The sequence below is a fragment of the Coenobita brevimanus genome, chromosome 22, assembly GCF_032717465.1.
Source record: "Coenobita brevimanus isolate Jiangsu-jjx chromosome 22, ASM3271746v2, whole genome shotgun sequence".
Lineage (NCBI taxonomy): Eukaryota > Metazoa > Arthropoda > Malacostraca > Decapoda > Coenobitidae > Coenobita > Coenobita brevimanus.
In genome coordinates this window covers 18,235,991-18,257,461 of record NC_136975.1, presented here as the reverse complement: position 1 = coordinate 18,257,461, position 21,471 = coordinate 18,235,991, and the positions used below count along the sequence as shown (strand labels likewise).

At 45.7% G+C, this 21,471-nt stretch overlaps 1 protein-coding gene across 1 annotated transcript; it reads left to right on the top strand.

Moving 5' to 3' along the window:
- Positions 1 to 20,204: 20,204 nt before the first annotated feature.
- Positions 20,205 to 20,528, top strand: LOC145392439 (uncharacterized). The gene has a single exon (XM_080266847.1). It carries the CDS (start codon positions 20,205 to 20,207, stop codon positions 20,526 to 20,528), a length of 324 nt encoding a protein of 107 aa, XP_080122973.1.
- Positions 20,529 to 21,471: the final 943 nt, after the last annotated feature.

The window sequence follows — 21,471 nt, the reverse complement described above, 5'->3', positions numbered from 1 at the left end:
TCATTCTCCATCCTCTCCACATGTCCAAACCACCTCAGTGTATTTCTCCTAATCTTTTCAACCACATCCACATCTACTCCACAACGTTCCTTCACTTCTTCATTCGTCAACCTGTCCCTCCACGTCACTCCACATGCTCCTCTCAAGTAACTCATTTCCACTGCTCTCACTCTTGACTTGTTCCCCTCTTGCAAGGTCCACGCCTCGCTTCCATACGTCAGGGTAGGGATCACAATACCATCATGCAGTGACTTCTTAACTTCCATACTCACCTCCCTATTTCTCATCACTGCTTTCAGTGTGCCAACAACCTTCCTTCCCTGCTGTACCCTTTCACGTACTTCATCCCCCAAAGTTCCATCCTTACTCATCACACTACCCAAGTACTTGAATGCACTCACATTCTCCATATCCTCACCATCCAACCTCACTGCACACTCTGTGACTTCATTCTTCTCAAACACCATAACTTTACTTTTGTTTACATTAACTTTCAGCTTCCTCCTCCTACACACTGTCCCAAATTCATTCACCAAACCTTGCAGCTCCCATTCATCTTCACTCAACAATACTGAATCATCAGCAAACAGCAACACCGGAAGCTTCCAAATCTCACCCTTATTCATTAGGGCCACCCCCACATCCACTGCCCTACCTTATACCTCCTTTACAACCCCATCCATATATATATTAAACAGCCATGGAGACATTACACACCCCTGTTTCAGTCCCACATTGAGATCAAAGAACTCACTCAGCTCACCATACACTCGCACCGTAGCCCTAGCTCCCTCGTACATACTCTTCACAGCACTCAACAATTTCCCCTCCACTCCATATATTCTTAATACCTTCCACATACCTTGCCTATCTATTCTGTCATAAGCTTTCTCCAAGTCCATGAAGGCAGCGTACACTTTCCTTCCCTTCTCTAAATACTTCTCCACTCAACATCTTAGAACAAATATCTGATCTACACACCCTTTTCCCTTCCTAAATCCCCCTTGTTCTTCTCCAACTAGCTCCTCTGTCATATGCCTAACCCTATCAATGAGTATTCTACCATATATTTTACCAGTCACACTAAGAAGGCAAATACCCCTATGGTTACCACATACTTCTCTCTCCCCTTTTCCTTTGTACAGAGGAACAATTATACCTGATTTCCAGTCCTCTGGAACCCTTCCCTCTTCCCAAGCCAATCTACACAACTTCCATATCCACTCCACAACAATCTCACCCCCATACCTAAGCATTTCACCACACACTCCATCAATTCCTGGGGCCTTTCCCAGCTTAATCTTCTTCATCGCTTCCACTACTTCCGACCTACTGATCTCTTCCTCCCTCCTCTCATCTCTTCTTCTCCCAGCCATTCCCCAACCACTTATACTCACACTGCTCTCACTCTTTACATTCAACAAATCCTCAAAGTGCTTCTTCCATCTCTTCATTTTCTCTCTCTTCTCCACCAACAATCTATTATTCCTATCTTTCACTCCCCTATTATTTCCCCTTTCACACTGCCTTACTTTCTTTACCTCCTTCCAAAACAATTTCTTACTCTCCCTCCATTTCACACTCAGATTCCTCCCAAACTCTTCATCCACTTTCTTCTTACTCTCCTTCACCAGTCTCTTAACCTCCCTTCTGCTCACATATACCTCTCTCTTCTCTCTCTCATCTTCTCCCCTACCTCTACTCGCCAACCATTCACCATATGCCTTCTTCTTTTGTTCCACAGCTCGTTTCACCTCATTATTCCACCATGCTGTCCCTTGCACACCCTTGCATCTCCTCCTCACTCCACAAACCGCCTCACACGCTGCGCTTATCTCTTCCGTGAATATCTTACATACGTCTTCCACCCCTTCCATCTGCTCTAGCTCATACCTTCCCAATCTTTCTTCCACTATGCTCTTATACTCTGTCCTTTTCTCACTATCTTGTAATTTCTCCACTCTTCTCACAGGAGCTGCTTCCTCCTGTCTTCCCCTTCGCCTCCTCAACCACTTTCTTTGCAGCTCTACCTTGGCCATCACTAAGTGATGGTCCGAGACTCCATTCCCCCACCCTCTCCACACCCTTGCATCCAACACTTATCTTCTCATTCGCTCATCCACACACACGTAGTCCATCATTGCCTTTCGTTCAACAAGTTCACCATCCATCCTCCTCATTACTCTCCATGTATACCGGTGGATCATCTTATGACGAAAGTAGGTGTTGGCTATTGCCAACCCCTTACCAGCACAGATGTCCACCAAAGCACTACCATTCCCATCTACTTCAGCTGGCACACCCCACTGACCAACCACTCCATCCACTCGTACATTCCCAACTTTGCTATTCATGTCTCCAATCAACAGCACTCTCTCGCTCCTCTCAAACTTGTCCATACATACTTCTACTCTCGCCCAAAACTCATCTTTCACTCTTGCCACTCGATCCTCTGTTGGAGCATACACACATACAATCGCCCATGCTTGTATACCTACTTTCATCCTCACCCATACAATCCTTGCACCCACTGTTCCATACTCTCTTATATTCTCCTTCCACTTCTTGCTTATCATCAGACATACTCCCTCTCTTGCCCTCTCATTCTCACTGACTCCCGCACATATACCTACACCGTATTCCCATTCTCTCATCCTTTCACTTTCCATTTAGTTTCAGTCAATCCACATATATCCACTTTTGCATCCTCAAGCACCTGGACAATCTCTCTCTCTTGCATTTTTATGCAACTGTTAATATTTAGCAAATAAGAGCCATCTGGTAGTGAGGAGGTTAATGAAGGCTGTATCTAACCCATCTATTTTTTTTCTTTGCCTCGTGAAAATCATTTGAACCGAATAGAGGCAGCTAGGCTGGAGATGTGACCCTCTCCACAACAGCACCGGAAGCTGCATCCGACCGGTCCTCGACACCAAAGGATAGGATTATTGCACTCAAAGGTACAGCATCTGCTCTAACACAGATTTGTATTGTGTCTAGGATATCTTGTCCATACTCGAAGTTAGGAGCAGGCAGCTTCTTATGGTGCTGAAAATAACAACACAAAAATCAAGTTAAAACTGACGTAGGTTGTACCTCCTTACACAAGGTTTCCTGTTCAAGATTGTTGACATCCTGAGTAATTTGAAGACAGAATGACATCTATTACAGCAAAACCAACGAAAGGATCTAATGTGCAAAATCTATCTCTTTATCATCCGATCCTTTCTTGTCGCACCCTTTATAGGAATAGGGTTAAATCTGTAACACTGTAGGTACAGGAGGTACATGCTACCCCAGGAGAAAAAAATTGTAAGAAATTTCCAAAATTTATTTTTTCTTAAATCAAAATACACAGAACTACTCTTTAGCATTAGATGTGTATTTAACATTAAACAAAAATTTAAATGACTTTTTTTCCTTACATTCCCTTAAAAGGAAAATAATTACTTTGAAGAAAGAGAAAATTTTTGAAACCGATTAATGAACAAACAATATAATTAAATTCGACGTGGCAGTACAGTCCTAAGGCTAATACACAAGACTTCACATGAGAGAAGGGAAATCTGCATAAAGCTCTTATATTCCTGGAACAAGGAAATTTAAAATTACATTGTTTTTTCATTATTGTTTTATCATATATTCATATGATCATTTCTACAGTATGATTATTTTATGTACCGCATTATATATTCATATTATTGTATTATCATGATATTATTATATTAGGTTATGTTAGGGAGTACATCCTACCCTAGTGTGCAGAACGCTATAGGTATTGAAGGTATACCCTACCCCACTGTGCACTTCAGAGATTCACAACTCCCAACACACCTGGAAACGACATGATCTCACCACCATACCTGATCACTCACTGGCACTGATAAAGTCAAGGACGGCCGTGCTGCTGCCAGCCCTTTTTCATGGTGAAACATGAAATGACGTCATAGCGTGGGGTAGGAGCTACCCCGCTAGTCCTATTAGGAGTTTCGGTGGAGTAAGGGCCCAGGGCTAGGCTCTTCAATCGAGCCATGAAGGCGAAAATGACTAGTTGCTGCCTGTGAATGGCATTATATTGGTGATTCCTCAAGTAAAATCCTCTTTGGGCCACACCCTCATTTGAATATAGTTGTCTGAAAAGAGTAATATAAGAAAAGAAAAGAGTTGTCTTTGAGGCGGTTTTAAGCAGGTCTGATACTGGTCTCAAAATATCTATAAGCAAGGCTACACATTCAGCATGGGACAGGAGTGACAGATTTAGATGTCAGTTTCCTCTCGTGCCTGAACAGAAACGATATTACCTGTAATAAAAATAATTATTGTAATAATAATAATAATAGTAATAATAATAATAATAATAATAATAATAATAATAATAATAGTAATAATAATAATAATAATAGTAATAATAATAATAATAATAATAATAATAATAATAATAATAATAATAATAACACTCATCATCATCATCGTCATCATCATCCGGACCTCCTTTCCCACTCTAGGGCAGGGTGAGGAGTAGCAACGTCCAGACAGCCCAAATTTGCCCAGTCCAATGAGCAACGCTTCCGTTCACTCATCATTCAAGCCCCAGGAATCCTGGCTCTATCGGATATGCCAAAAACATTCACCACGTTTTGTAGCTTCACATAAAAGTGAATCGTTCACGATCGGTGTGAGAGTGCTACAAGGTTGTGTGATGTTCCCATGATTGTTCAATATCAATATGAAAGGGGTGATGAGTAAAAACACGAGTAGTGGAGAGAGGGATACCGTTGGTAATGAACGGTGATGGATGGAATATCTCAAATTTGTTGTATGGTGATGATGCAGTACTGCTTGCAAATACCGGACAAGAACTTGGTAGGCTATTGCAGAGTTTTGCTGATGTCCGTGAGCGTCGTTCCTTGAGAGTAAATGTAGCAATGAGTAAAGTGATGGTTATTGTGAGAGAAGGTGACTCCCAGTGTAATGTTACAGTGAATGGAGACAGACTGGAATTGGTGAGAGAGTTCAAATACCTGGGTACAGTGATAGAAAAGAGGAAAATATGCAAAAGAAGTTGAGAGTAGAGTGACACAAGGAAGAAAAGTAGCTGATGCAATGAAGGCCTTGATAAGAAACTGAGGCTTGAGTGTTGCAGCTGCACGAGGCTTACATGAAAGAGTGTTAGTGCCAACTATAACTTATGGATGTGAGGCTATGGTGTGGCATGAAAATCAAAATGAAGAGTAAGAGCAGTGGAGATGGACTGCTGAGGAATGTATGTGGAGTACAGAGGGTGGATAGGATATGAAATAATGTGATTCGTGAAAGATGTGGAGTGAGGCAGTCGGTGGACACCAAAATTGAAGAGAGTGTACTGAGATGGTGTGTATAGTCATATGGAGAGAATGGATAAAAAGAGAGTGGTGAAAAAGGTATATCTGAGGGAATTTGAAGGAGGGAAGAGGCGAGGTAGGCCAAGGAGAAGGTGGAGAGATGCGGTGGATGAGTGTGTGAGGAAGGGTGGTTTGGAAGTCGGTGAGGCTAGGGAATTGACAGGAGATCGAGCTGGCTGGATGAATGTTGTGAGGAGAAGTGCATGATCAGGGATTTGGCACCCCTTTTTAACATGGCAGAATAATAATGATAATAATAATAATAATAATAATAATAATAATAATAATAATGATGATGATGATGATAATAATAAAAGTAGATGTGCAGCTACTTTCTGTGCATTCAGAGAAAACATGGGAACTGCAATAACTATCCAGCGATATGTACAAGGATTTTATTGAGACCCATGTGCTCATATTACCCACTCATGCGAGGAAGGGACAGAATGAAAGTGCCAAAGGAAAGGATATGGATGTTCCAGTGTCCTACTGCTGGGCCGTCCTGTTCTGTGCAAGAAACCCTCTCTAGCCATGGTCTTCAGCATTCATCCACAGAGCCCTGCCACTACTCCAAAAGTGACCTCTCTTCTTCACTCCTATGCTCCACAACTCATTCGCCTAAACAGTTGCTGGAAAATTACAGAGAAGAAATGAAGAATTGTTGGGTATTTTAGTCATTTACTTAATGTTCTAGGTGGCGTAGTTTTTGGGTTAAGATGGTGTGAAAACAAGCAGTCTCTGTTAATATCGCCTGGAACAGCAAGAGGTGTGCTAGATTCAGTGTGGGCTTTAGGGGTTAAATCCTTTCCATAGTTACTGTACCTCAAACAACGAAAGTTGGAGAAGGTTATGTATCCACCCTGTTTGTCTGTTTGTTTGTCCACAAGATATCTCAAAAAGCTGTTGATGGATATCAATGCAATTTTGGGAATATGTGGGCCATGGCTTGCAAGAGTTGATTGAATTTCGTGGTGATATGAGTTGTCTGATATACGTGTTGGCGGAGGTATGACCTCTCTGAATGTTGGAGAGTTAGTGTTGTAATTCAGATGGAAAGGCAGGTTAATGCTGTACATGTATCGGAATTGTGGGGGGGGGGGTAGATTCACCAATGATGGGTCAAGCATGAAAGTATGATCATTCCTTAACCTTACAAGAAAATATATGTACCAGTATGATACTGAACACTCACTGCAAAAACTGTGAAACCATGTTTTAAACTCTCCTTTCCTTCTGTATCCATTAACTGCTGATTGAGTTATCTGATACTAAGTGACTATCCACGTTCTACTTACAAGATAACAGAAATCACCGAGTTAGTTTGAAGCTGATGTAAATGATGTGACCACAGTGTAGATATATTTTATTCATATAAAATCTACTTTGATGAGTTTGTACAGTCTTTTCTGATCTTCAGTGCTATTTATCGTAACTTAAAGTTAGCTTATGCACAATATGTATGGTGCCATTTTATGCTATCATTGCTTTCATATGACGGTGATTGACAGACTATACATACAAATTCTCTCTCTCTCTCTCTCTCTGAGTGTGTGTGTGTGTGTGTGTGTGTGTGTGTGTGTGTGTGTGTGCGCATAAACCTAAACCAGTATACAGTATATATATATATATATATATATATATACATAAAATCAGCACATCAGCAATGGACCCATGGCACCGTAACCTCCATAAAAGACAAATAAGGGTGGAGATGACACCCGCCGGCATTTTCTTTCAATATATTTCTCCGAATTTTCGGATACTTCACGTGGCCATCATCAGGGTACATATGTGGGATCCTACCAAAGAGCAATACTCGTTGTACTACAACAGATATGGATCTAAAGTTAATCATTTTCTATATACTGTATATATGTATTATTAAAATGAAAAAAAAAAAATAAACTAATATAAACCAAACTTATCAAATCTATAGTCTTCGTATAGTATAAATAAAGACAAGAAAAGGAAACTACAGCAAAAATGCACATATAAAATCAATACACAAAAGGAATGCACAAAAAATATAAAGCTCAACAATCGGAAGTAAAGCCCCCAAGACACTAAGCTGAATAGAGCTCGTAAGGAACTGGTACAACTATGTCAAATGACAGGTCAGACATCGGCAACGTAACAAAGAGTAGTGAACACTGAAGCAGAAACAGAAACCCCATCAAACCACTAAGTATTGTTTACAATATTAAGTTCCGGAACGAGCTTTTTAATTAACAGTTTTTCTCCCAATAATGCATCCCCGTGAGTCCCAAACCTATTGGGAGAAAATCTGTTAATTAAAAAGCTTGTTCCGGAACTAAATATTGTAAACAATACTTAGTGGTTTGATGAGGTTTCTGTTTCTGCTTCAGTGTTCACTACTCTTTGTTACGTTGCCGATGTCTGACCTGTCATTTGACATAGTTGTACCAGTTCCTTACGAGCTCTATTCAGCTTAGTGTCTTGTTGAGTGCTGTGAAGAGTATGTACGAGGGAGCTAGGGCTACGGTGCGAGTGGATGGTGAGCTGAGTGAGTTCTTTGATCTCAATGTGGGACTGAAACAGGGGTGTGTAATGTCTCCATGGCTGTTTAATATATAGGTGGATGGGGCCGTAAAGGAGGTACAAGGTAGGGCAGTGGATGTGGGGGTGGCCCTAATGAATGAGGGTGAGATTTGGAAGCTTCCGGTGTTGCTGTTTGCTGATGATACAGTATTGTTGAGTGAAGATGAATGGGAGTTGCAAGGTTTGGTGAATGAATTTGGGACAGTGTGTAGGAGGAGGAAGCTGAAAGTTAATGTAAACAAAAGTAAAGTTATGGTGTTTGAGAGGAATGAAGTCACAGAGTGTGCAGTGAGGTTGGATGGTGAGGATATGGAGAATGTGAGTGCATTCAAGTACTTGGGTAGTGTGATGAGTAAGGATGGAACTTTGGGGGATGAAGTACATGAAAGGGTACAGCAGGGAAGGAAGGTTGTTGGCACACTGAAAGCAGTGATGAGAAATAGGGAGGTGAGTATGGAAGTTAAGAAGTCACCGCATGATGGTATTGTGATCCCTACCCTGACGTATGGAAGCGAGGCGTGGACCTTGCAAGAGGGGAACAAGTCAAGAGTGAGAGCAGTGGAAATGAGTTACTTGAGAGGAGCATGTGGAGTGACGTGGAGGGACAGGTTGACGAATGAAGAAGTGAAGGAACGTTGTGGAGTAGATGTGGATGTGGTTGAAAAGATTAGGAGAAATACACTGAGGTGGTTTGGACATGTGGAGAGGATGGAGAATGAAAGACTGACTAAGAGGGTGTATGTAGGTGAGGTGGAGGGAGGGAGAGGGAGGGGTAGACCGAGGATGAGGTGGAGGGATGGAGTTGAGAGGTATATGAGGGAGGGGGATGAGTTGGGGGAGGGAGTCAAATGGTGGGTGACAGAGTGACTTGGAGGCGTTTTGTCTGCGGCCACCCTTTGCGGGATTAGGGCGTCGGGCTATAGATAGATAGATAGATAGTCTTGGGGCTTTACTTCCGATTGGTGAGCTTTATATTTTTTGTGCATTGCTTTTGTGTATTGATTTTATATGTGCATTTTTGCTGTAGTTTCCTTTTCTTGTCTTTATTTATACTATACGAAGACTATAGACTTGATAAGTTTGGTTTATATTAGTTTATATATTTTTTTTTTCATTTTAATAATACATATATACAGTATATAGAAAATTATTAACTTTAGACCCATATCTGTTGTAGTACAACGAGTATTGCTCTTTGGTAGGATCCCACATATGTACCCTGATGATGGCCACGTGAAGTATCCGAAAATTCGGAGAAATATATTGAAAGAAAATGCTGGCGGGTGTCATCTCCATCCTTATTTGTCTTTTATATATATATTTTTTATTTTATTTTTTTTTTTATGCGAGGAAGAAGGAACCAAAGGCCATGAGCACGCAGTAACAGTTCCCTCCAAGAGAAAAACAAAATACAATAGAGAGCCAAATTCAAGATCCGATCATTTTGAGATGCCTGGACACACTGCGTTTGAAAGACTGGAGATCATAGGCAGGAGGAAATACAGACAGAGGGAGACAGTTCCAGAGCTGACCTGTTGCATGAATGAAAGACTGGGAGTAACGGTTAACTCTTGCATTAGAGAGTTGGACAGAAAAGGGATGAGAGTTTGCTGCCAGACGGGTGCTACACGCCCGTCGTAGAGGTGGAGGAATGCAAGCAGACAGTTCAGAGGAGCAGTGACCATTAAAGTAGCGATAGAAAAGAGATAAAGATGCAACAGTGCGGCGAAGAGACAGAGGTTGAAGGGAGTCAGTAAGAGGAGGAGAGTTAATGAGACGAAAAGCCTTTGACTCCACCCTATTGAGAAGAGCTGTATGTGGGGAGCCTCCCCACACATGAGAGTTGTACTCCACACAGGGGCGGATAAAACCCCTGTATAGAGTCAACAATTGTGCAGGGGTATATATATATATATATATATATATATATATATATATATATATATATACATATATATATTATGTAGGTGCTTCACGATCATGCCTTTGTCCTCTTTCATCTCTTGGTCTTTTGTAATAGTGAGTTACATGATGACCTGAGCGTTTACAATACCAACAACCCGTCTTACCGGTAGTTTCGCTTTTAGACCTTGCACGGTCATGAGACAATCTGCTTTGTGACGCAGGTCTTGCAGGTGACATGGCTGGTGAACGTGGTGTGACGTTTTGTCTGCTGAGTGGACATGAAACATGTCCTTGGTCTTGACTCTGAGAAGGTGGTGTTGAGCTAGTTACTGGTTGAACTGTTTGAACCGTTTGGGCAAGTATGATACCAAGTTTTCTCTCTGTACGGTTAACATGGTTATGTCATCCCTATAGGAAAACTGAACCTCCAATGCAGCGTCTAATTCATTCTTTCTAGGGCAGCTTAGGAGCCTGAGGTAATTAAATAAGGTTGCCAGATTATTTAGTGTTAAACTGTTTTTTCCCATTTCTTCAGTCTCCACCCATGGACTGTTTCGCAGTGTCTCAAAAAGTTCAGTCCCTGTAGCAGCCAATTCCTCAGCTGCCTCTAACAGCGTATTTTGTTCGGAAGGAATGCACTTACCTTGCTTCATACCAATTTGTTCAGCATTCATCAAAAGAAGTAAACTTCTCCAAGAATCAACATCTTATGAGAAACCCTAGTCTTGAATAACCATCATCTAGCATGCCTTTATAGTATGCTTTCTTTGCACTGTCTGTTGTATGTCCTTTGTTAGTAAATGCAGACTGAACATCACTATTCAAATCATAAAGACTAATAGCTTGATTCATGCCCGTAAATTACGGACATGATGCATCTTCCAAGATCGTCGTTTGAGGTGTGGGGGTGGGGGGTGATGTTTTAGGCTGAGTTGTTGTAGTTAAAAAAGGAGGATGAGAGCTTTATTCTAGGAACAATAGTAATGCACAGTTGGGAGTGGAAGGAGAGGATAAGAGAGGTTAGTTTCTATCAGAAGGCAACCTAGGAATCTGTCAAGTACTGGGGGTAGGGTAGGAAACCTGTACATTGGAAGAATTAGCTGTAGCAATAGAGACAGATATTTGTGATTAAGCCGATTGAATGATTTCTCGAGAGTAAGTCTTTCCTTATCTCATATGACGAAGTTTGTCGTGTGAGTGCTCAGTCTTGCTGGGACTCGATTCAATTTCATCTCCAGATGAATGTATATTAACCCGCCCCGTGCCAGTGCCGTTTTTAAATGGTCTGACATAATTCCGCACTCTGTGCCAGTGCTGTTTTAAAACGGTCTCCATTTCAAAAATTCATTGTGACCGCAATTTTCAAGCTAGGGACGCAAAAATTGGTGTGTTTGTAGCGCAACCCTTCCTTTCTCTGCCCTCAGGAGGCCTGGCTCATACACCCATGTGCTCACGCCTCACGCTCGCTCTGCCTCACTCTGTTTGTGTCTGTCATACAATGCAGTGATGTCTCGCCGCAGTCTCTTTGATGAGGAGATTCAGGACCTCCTGGGGGTCCCCTACACTGGAGAAAGCAATTTGGAGGATGACGACGTGCATGATAAGGACTACGTCCAGCCTGAGGAGGAAAGTAGTAGTGATGACGAAATTCCCTCACCTAGAAAGTCCAGGCATGTGGGCTACACGTGCAGGTGGCCTCCTACACGTGGTAGGAGGCCACCTGCACGTTATAGTCTTGCATGTCATGACGATGAAAAGGAAAGGGAGGAGGAAGGTAGTCCTGCAGTTGAGGGGTGGTTGGGGAGACCAAGAATTTCACCACGTGGGGAGGATAGTGTGTGGAGGAAGCGTGGATGATTTGGGAAAGTTCCATTGTTGGGGGAGAGTGACTTATCTCGCCTGCACTCTCCCTTGCCCCCACGTGACCCAGCTCAGCCCAGCACCTCAGGACAAAGTCTTCCCGCCTTCCCCACACCCAGCACCTCACGTGAGACTCTTCCCCCGTTCCCCACACTTCCCCATGCTTCCCCACAGCCTGAGGAACACGGAGGCAATGATGATGATTAGGAAACGACATGGGAGTGGGAGGACGGTAGTGACTTTGTCCCCCATATTCACCTGTTCACCCACGAAAATGAGGCCGGGTGTAGTGTCCCTGAACTTCACCATACCTCCAGTAGGCTTGACTTTTTCAGGAACTACTTCCCTGTGGAGTTTGTTCTGAAGATTGTGGCCCTGACCAACGCCTTTGCTGCATTTGAACATGGGGAAACAACACATACATGACACAGCCAATTGTTTTAACCTGACGTAACCCTGGGTGAAATGTATGTGCTCCTAGCACTTGTGCTTTTGATGGGGATATTGAAAAAAAAAATCAGCTTCCTTCATATTGGACTGTGGATCCAGTAATGCTTACACCGTTTTTTGGCAAGATGATGGGAAGGAATCATTTTCAGCACATCCTGAGCCGCCCTCAGTTTTTTAACACCCTTGACCCTGCTAATGCAAACAACATGGACGGGATGAGGATACATCTGGTTTTTGATCACCTTCGATAGAAATTCCGTACCTCCTTCTCTCCATAACGAGACCTTGTCATAGATGAGAGTTTATTGCTGTGGAGAGGTAATATCGCTTTCTGTCAGTATATCCCCAGCAAAAGACACAGGTTTGGCTTCAAAATCTTCGTGATGTGCGACTGTAAGACTGCGTATGTGCAGGACATAGTCCTGTACACAGGTGTTCAGACGGATATCACAGAAGATAAACGTTTGGGATTCTCAGGGGCTGTGGTAAAAAAGATGATCGAGGAATACCTTCATTGTGGGCACGTCTTGTACCTCGACAATTGGTACACAAGCCCCCTTCTCACCAAGTACCTTCACCTGCAGGAAATTGGTCTGTGCGGCACTGTAAAGAAGAACTGTCGGCATATGGTGAAGGTGGGGAGGAAGCTTCGGAAAAACGAGGCTGTTTTTTACAAATCACATAATATCCTCACAACAGCATGGCACCACACCCGCGAAGTATTCCTCCTCTCATCTGTACATCGGTCCCTTGTACACTGCACAGACAGTGTAGATTAGAGGGCAGAAGGGCGGTGCCACATCTGGAAACCAGAACCTGTCTCGGTGTACAATGTGAATATGCAACAGATGGATCAATCGGACACCATGATTTCCAGCGTTGACTGTGCCACGCCCACGATGAAGTGGTATAAAAAATTGTTCTTCCATCTCCTTGACATCACCATCCTCATCACTAACTATCTCCACGCACATACCACTGGCATCCAGGAGACCTTCGAGGGCTATATTCATGAGCTGGTGCAGGAGATAGTGGGGGAATATGGGGAAGACAGAGGTGCTGCTTGCCACCACCACACCTCTCGACACTCCCCCAAAATTGTCCCTCCAAGTGCAACTCTTCAGAATCCCCAGTGGAGGTGTCACGTGTGTGCAAACAGCACTGTAAGGCCACGTACTCACCGGAAGGACTCAAGGTATATGTGTGCAGAGTATGATGTAGGACTGTGCGTATACCCATGCTTTGAGGAGTACCACACTTTCGCTAACTATTGAGAAACAGTAGTGTGATAATGACGAGTGATAAAAAGACGCTCAAAAAGTGTTGTAAATACGAAAAAGGACGCTCAGAAAGTGTTATAAATGCTGCATACAGTGATGACATGTTGTAAATATTTTCTCGTAAGTGTAAGGACTGAGCAGTTGTGGAGTAAAATTTTACGTCTGTTCTCTTAAGTGTTAGACGATGTATTCACAGTGAGATGATAAAAAATACTCTGGTAATGTCTGTGTATACTGAAGGCATGTTGTAAATAATTTACTGTAAGTGAAAGGGCTGTACATTGTGATGTCAAGTTATGCATATTTTCTCGTAAGTGTAAGACAATGCATTCACAGTGATACGTATAGTGTTGCATAAGTAAGTGATTTTTTTCCCCAAAAAAACACAATTTCTTTATGAAATAATAATTTTTTTTTTTTTTTCGTGGGTGTGAAGTGGACAAAAACGTGTTAAGACCATTCCTATACCTTCCCTGAGTCACGTTTGCGAGAATACCTGAGTTTACCTTGCATAGAAAACGGGTTTTCTCTCACCGCCGCTGGGGATTCCCCGCTCGCTCACACTTGCGGGTGGCCGGAAGGACTACGAAAAACGCACTTCCAGCCTCTGATGAGCTTTTTTTTTTATGATCATATTCTTTTTTTTTTTTTTTTCACATCAAAATCTATCATTTTAGCCAAAAAAAAAAAAAAAAAAAAGTAAAAAAATTGGCCGGCACGGGGGTGACATTTAGGGCTAGAAGTGGCGCCTCCCGCCGATGTGTGTCATATTTTGGTACGTTTTTTTTTTTTACCCGATTCGTGTCATGGTACGCTTTACAGGTTGTTAAACAAACTAACGACTCAAACCACCTGCGCCTGAGAGGGTTTTGTAAGAGAATGAAAATAATTCATAAGGATTAATGGTCCGGGTATAATGAAATAAACATTTTACTGAATGATTCCAAGTCACCACTTATTTATACAGCATATTATGATGTTAAATATAGATATAAGATGTTGGGTGATCCGTCAGATGGTGTTGATGGGTGAGTTTACTTGCTGATTGACATGATGCTTCAATCTGATTGACAGCTGGCTTGAGACAGGAGGTGAAAAAGGACGAGTTCCAGGTCACCAGGCCACTGGGAGTTTGACAATCAGCAGAATCTCTGTCAGAAACAGGTTTGGTGACAGACAGGCTTGGTGTCAGATAAGACTGGTGACAGACTTATTTACAGACAGGCTCAGTGAGAAATAGCAGAGAGATATTATATTTGATTGTAGACAGGCTTTGCAGTAGATGGTAGACAGCTACTGTATTTGACGGTAGACAGCCTTCATAGTAGAAGGTAGACTGCTTCTGTATTAACGTCAGACAGGCTGAAGAGAAGGCGTGTTCTTGACCTCATTGCCAGCAAAATGCAAGATGTAGGCCAGCAGATATACCATCAGAAATTCGGAACATTCTGAAAGACTCCGTACAACTACTGGATACTATACTGGAAGAGAGCTGTAGCCTATTGCACTCTTGGGGTCTAGTACGTCTCTGTCTTACTTAATTTCATTCTGAAGAGGAGTAAGTGAGCTTCCGTTAAACTGCCATCACGTTAGGCAGATTTGTGGAAATCTTGCTGTGTACACATAAAACAGTCTTCTCAGCCTTCCCATCCTGAGTCTGCAAATTTGACAGGAGGAAATGATCAGCCTTAATTCATCGCATTCAAGCAGCGTCTGAATCATAATGACTAAGCAGTAATCATCTGCTTGCTTACTTACAGCCAAACTTTGACCAAGCCCTGTGACTCTGACCTGTGATCTAATGTACTGTTCTCAAAAACAATGTCACCCCCAGGTTGCCCCTTTATCCACCAAATTTTGATGGAAATGAATACGATCTGAGTAATACTGTTTACACACACACACACACACACACACACACACACACACACATAACGTTGATCAAAACATTATTCCATTCTAGCTTCTCGAAAACTGGTGTAATCAATCAAATGTGAGAGTAAGCTTATTTGCATAACAATGACTTTCTGGGAAAGGAGGTCACATAATTTAGTCTAAACAAAGTACACTAAGTGCTCAAAATATGTAAAAGTATTTTGGGGTTCAACCCTCAGCCCGTACAACTTGTCCATTTACTGTCACGCCAGTAAATTGATGATTAGTTGGTTCTTCTAAAAAAGTAGTTTGCATGGTAAGTACACAAACAGAACTGACTACCTCTGAGCCACATAATCGAAAATGATTAACTGTAAGGGCAGTATTTTGAAAGGCAGAAAAGGCTTCGTCGCACCTCGTGATTTGCGATTTATTTTGAATATTGCACCTTAACATTCTCTTGTATGAGACATTATGACAGATGTATATCAGTGGTGTAGAGAAACACGAGTCTCAGACAGAAGTTTATTCCTCACTAGTTTCGCACAGGGGCTTCTTGAGAGAAATGAACTTTTCCCGGGTCAATCTGACTTATATGGCCGGCTGCTGGATCATGCTTTTGGTTAAACCATAGTCTGCACGGAGTCCCTCCCTAGCTCTCGTCGTGAGCAGACCTCCGGCCAGTCTCTGTCAAGCAGTCGACTCTGTCTCATTTACTGAGATCGATTTTGGGGAGTTTTTCCAGCTTCTGGGCTTTGCTGGACTTTGCCTCATTTACTGAGGGTGATTTTTTTAATTTTTTCTCGTTTTTTGGGCAAGACTCTGTCCCTCACGGATAGACCCTGCCTCCTTGTGTGTGTGTGTGTGTGTGTGTGTGTGTGTTTGTTGGTGTGTGTGAGTTTTTTCTTTTTGTTTCGGCTGCCATTAGTGTCTCTTTGCGTGGAACGAAGCCAAACCCTGAAGGGGTCCCGTTAGGGCATTTCCATGAGAGGGGGCCATTAGGGCCTAGTTATAGGAAGTGCAGAGAGTGGCTCTGGTAGATTGGGGAAGACCTGAAAGGGGCAGTGGTGGGGCCTCCTATGTCGCCCTTTGGAGGGCGGGGAGCATAGGTAGCCCGTCACTGTAGGGGCCTGCCAGACTTTACTGGTTATTGTTTTTTTTTTCTGTCATTTTATTTTTAATTTTTCTATTTTTATTTTGTTTGTTTTGAGAGTGTGTGTTAGTGTATCTGTTTGTGTGTCTGTGTGAGTGGCGTCTGTGGGTGTTTGTTTGCGTGTCTGTCCCTCAGGGACTATGAAGGGGACCCAGGTCCCTAGGCTTTCAGGGCCAGCCCGCCCCTTGCCTTCTAAGCAGAGGCCTTCCTGCCCTGCTACTATGCCAGGCGAGAAGCGAGAGCGGCGTCTTTCTGATGCCAGCTCTCACTCGTCGTCGTCTGGCAAGGCCTCTGCCTCCTCCCCCTCTCCTAGGCCTACAGGGACCATTTCCTGTGCATGGGATGATGCCTCATCCCCCCCTTCCACCTTAGCATGTGCAGCCAAGGTTGCACGCGTCCATGAGGTGATGGAGGTGGGAGTTTCAGCTCCTCCTCCTCCTCCTCCTACCACCTCTAGCAATAGGGCCTCTACTGGTGCTACTCATAAGGCCACCTGTCCCTTCAAGGACCCATGCCGCCCAGCACCCCACCCTGCCATGCCGTCTCCTGCCACATCAGATGCAAGAAACGGCGCACGTACTGAAAAGTCACCCCCAGCTGTGCATCCTCTCGCTGCAGCCCCTTCTTCTGGTGCACCTGCTCCCTCTCCTGATGATGAAGGCTTCATCCCTGTGATGCACAAGACATGGCGAGCGCCACAGGGAAACGGCCCTCCACCTGCATCAAAGCCTCCAGGGCCTTGGCGGCCCCCCCCCCCACTGTACGCCCCTCAGTCTCGGTTGTGGCTCCTCCGCCTCCACACTCTCCTTTCCCAGCCTCGCGTCCCTCTTCAGGAAGGATACAGCACCAGCTACGATGCGGTAGCGGCTCTGGAGCGACGCCTGCCCTGCCTCACAGCCATGAATCACTTTGGCCGTGATGAAAGCTGTGTGCTGATCCCCACCAAAGAGGGATCATATCTTCGCCTGAAGGCAGTGGTGGAGGAGGAGGTCCCAATCATCAAGATCGTGGAGTTGCCTCAGAGCGGCCAGACAACAAAGGCAGTTGCAATGGGATATCCTTGGCGCATGCCGGTGGATATCCTATGCAACACAATCTCATCGAGGAGGCAGTGAGGTGCCCGAATCAGAGGACACGGGAGGAGATGCTGCAGGTCCGCTTGACACTGCAGGGACCTCTCATAGAATCTGTCGACCTGGGCAATTGGGGAGCTTTTTATCTCTACCTCTTCACGCCTGAGCCACTGCACTGCAACAGGTGTCATCGCTTTGGACACCATCGCACCAGCTGCAACAGCCCCATCGTCCGCGGAATATGCAGTGGCGCACATGACACAAAGTAGTGTCTACAGCGGTTGAAGGCAAAGGAGCCGATAGCCGCCAAGTGCACCAATTGCTCAGGGTGACACCACGCCTGGCACTGCAGTTGCCCTGCGAGGGTCCAGCGGGTAAACCAGGGTCGGGAGAGGCAGGTTGCATGGGTGTGAGAGCAGCAGACCGCCAGTGCCACTCCAGCTCCCCCAGGCACCTTCGTCTGGGGACAACAGCGCCACCCTCTGGTTTCAAGCCCTCCTGCTCTCAGCAAGCAGGATTTTCCACCTTTGCCTTCCACCCTCATTGTGGGCAAGACCACGACAGAAGTCCACTGCCCGCTGACGTCCATTCTGCCACCACCACCCGGCTTGGCGGCCAGCCAACCCCCCACTCCCGCACCTCCAGTGATCACTTTCGTGACGGAGGAGCTGAGGAACCTAGCCACCGAGCTTGCAGTGACCATTGCCCAAACCATCGCACAAACCCTGTTCATCACTCTGCCAACAGCACCCCTTGCCGAAGCTGCCAATCACCTAGTAGATCAGGCAATAGAGAGAAAGAAGGCAAGCCTCAGTGCTCCTCTTCCCACTCACCACCCAGCTTACTCTGCAGGGAGAACCTGTGCTACCTCTTGCAGGCCGGCTCGCCTGTCCAGGTGGACCAAGCCTCGGTCTCTCACTACCCAGCTTTCCACTGCTCATTCGCATCGTCCTTGCCCTCCTCTGGGGCAGGCAGGCAACACCATCTCTGATCACCATGATGGACACGGCCTCACCACTGCTGCAGGAGGACGACTGTCTGCAACTATATCCAGACAACCGGTAGACCCCTCCCTCAGACTCCTACAGTGGAATTGTCTGGGAGCGCGGCATAAGCTCCCGCTTTTGCAGGAGGCGGCCGACACAGACCGCCCTCATGTTGTTCTCCTGCAGGTCACCCTGCTCCCAGAAAATTCCACTTTTCGCCTCTCGGGCTACACCACCCATCTCCTCCCGTATGTTCGTGGCATCACATGAGGATGTGCCATTGTGGTTCAGGACCACATCGTATGCACGGATTGTGAGCCCCCTTCTATCTGTGGACCTGATGTGGAGGTCCAGGGCATGGTTCTCCACCTGGCAACATCGTCCCTGATGGTATAAAACATATACTGGAGCCACAGGGGCACCTTGGAGTTGGGAGATCTGTTCTCCCAGGCCGCCAGGGGAGCCATGTATATAGGGGGCAACTTTAACGCCTACCATGCCCATCTATCTTTGCCTCTTCAGTCCAGTGAGACAGGGTGTCACATCTCTTTGGTTCTGGAGGAGATGGGTGGTGTCTCCCTATTAAATGAAATGGCAGAGCCCACTCATATTTGGGGAGGTTGCCTCAATCTCTCTTTTGTTTCAGCCCCCCTCGTGGCCTGGGCTATGTAGGCACTCCACTCCCACCTTGTGAGTGACCACTTTTCCCTGCCTCTCATGCCACAGTGGGACCTACACAAGGCAGATTGGGCAGCCTTTGATCGTGCTGTCACGGCGGCCTTTGCAACATCTCCTCCTGTCTCAGATCTCGAGAGCCGAGTGGATCAGGTAGCAAGTTTTTTTTTCACAAGCTGCCTCTCTTGCTATCCTGTTGCAGTGGCACTTGGCGAGGTGCTACTGAGATGGCTGGTTCTACTGCGACAGGGTTAAGGAATTGAACCAGAGGCTCAATGTGGCACGCAAGCAGCACAGGCGACGCTGTGCATCTCCACACTGCCGGTACCTGGTTGCTGTCACATGACATATGGCTTCTGAGAAGTGCTGCCTTAGGGAGGAGGCGTGGATCAGATGGTGTCGTACCCTAGACTCTCACTCCACTCTCCGTGAGATGGGGAAGAGAATCAGGTCCATCTCTGATCCACGTCCTCCTCGTCTGCCCTCCCATCCTGACCCTGCCGCCAAGGCCAGCCATCTTGCTCAGCACTTCACTGACCACTCTGTCTCTTCCAATCTCCCGCAGTCTGTCAGGGTCCTGCAGGCGCAGCTGTCTACCTCTCGTGCTGCAGCTATTCAGGCAGCCTGTGATAGGCCTGACCCCGCTAATTGTCCAATGAGGACACTGCGCCGGGGCTCGACGGACTCACGTACTCTGTTTTGTCACATGCTGGAGATTGTGGTAACGAACATCTGCTTGATCTGCTCAACGTATCGTGGTCTGAGAGGCATCTGCTGAGTCGTGGAAGTCGGCTGTCATCCACCTGATTCCGAAGCCTCGCGATCCCGCAGCCATGTGCCCCATCTCCCTTCTTAGCTGTGTCGCTAAGACAGCTGAGAGGGTTTTGCGGGCTCGTCTTGCTTGGCAGCTTGGACCGTTGCACCAAAGGATTTATGCTTACCATCCAGGCAGGAGTGCCACTCACTGCCTTGCGTCATTCCCTGGGGAGCTGAGGGGAGGAACGGGAATGGCTGTCTTCCTTGACCTTGAGAGAGCCTTTGAACTGGCAGGCCCTACTGTCATCCTGGGGGCTCTTGCGGCCAGGGGTGTGGGAGGCAGGCTTTTATCCTGGGTCCGCGACTTCTTTCATGATCACTCTGCGGGGGTCTGCTTTCAGGGGCACCTCTCCCCTTTTCATCTGCATCCCAATGGCACCCCCCACGGAAGCGTCTTAAGCCCTCTCCTTTTTAACGTCCTGACGGAGGGGCTTTTGACCATTGACTATGGGCCTGGCATCACTCTACTCTGCTACGCAGCTAATTTGACCCTCTTCTTCACACACCAGGACTGATTTTCACAGGTGTACTCTGCCCCTTCCCTACTCCATGCTAAATGCAACTAGTTAAGGCTGAAAATCAACCTGGATAAGACAAAGTGTTTGCCTTTTGGCCTCCATCCCCAGACTTTCCAGTGCTGCCTGGGGGCCACCACCTTACCTTCGTCTCTACACACCAATATCTGGGGGTCTGGTTTGACGGGGGCCTTGCCTTTGCAAGTCACGTCTGATACCTGCAGGAGTGTACTTCCACCCACTTGGCTGCTGTCCGGTACCTTTCAAAACGGAGTCTGGGGGCATCCTATTCTGTCCTCCGCACTTTTTACATCCACCCCATACGATCTCTGATGGACTACGGAGCAATCTGTATGACTGGTCTCTCCCCGCTGATCTCCAGATCTCTAGAAGTCATACAGAATGATGTGCTATGTGTCATGCTGGGTGCTCCATGCTGGTCCCGGCTCGCTAACTTGCGTATGGAGAGTGGTTTGCCGTCACTGGTGCATCGTATTGCTCTACGTGTGGCAATTATCACTCTCCAGCTGGTGCAGTGCCGGCCTTACCTGCCTGTCTCTGCCCTACTAAAACATCTGTTATGCCGCCCACCTGAGCAGTTCCTCCAACATGATTGGGCCCGAACCACAGCTGCACTTATTCATGATTTGGGAGCTGCTCCTAGTCTCTGCCAGGATCCTGATTCCCCATTCCCTGGATTTGTAGATCCACCACCATGGAGTCCACCTCCTTTCTCCATCCTCAGTCTGTCGGAGGCCAAACCTCGCTCCTCTATTCCTGTTATCATTCGTCAGGAAGGTCTCAGTCGGGTGGCTACTCTGGGCTCCCTGTGCTCGGCTACTTACTTTACTGATGGCTCGGTCTGCACTGATGGCTCTGCTGGGTCTGCTTTTGTCTTTGGGAGATTGGTCAAATCATGGCGCCTCTCCCAGGGTGTGTTTGC

What these genes read in the sequence shown, in the direction of transcription:
- LOC145392439 (XM_080266847.1), top strand. Translation starts at nt 20,205, where the DNA reads ATGGCTGTCTTCCTTGACCTTGAGAGAGCCTTTGAACTGGCAGGCCCT.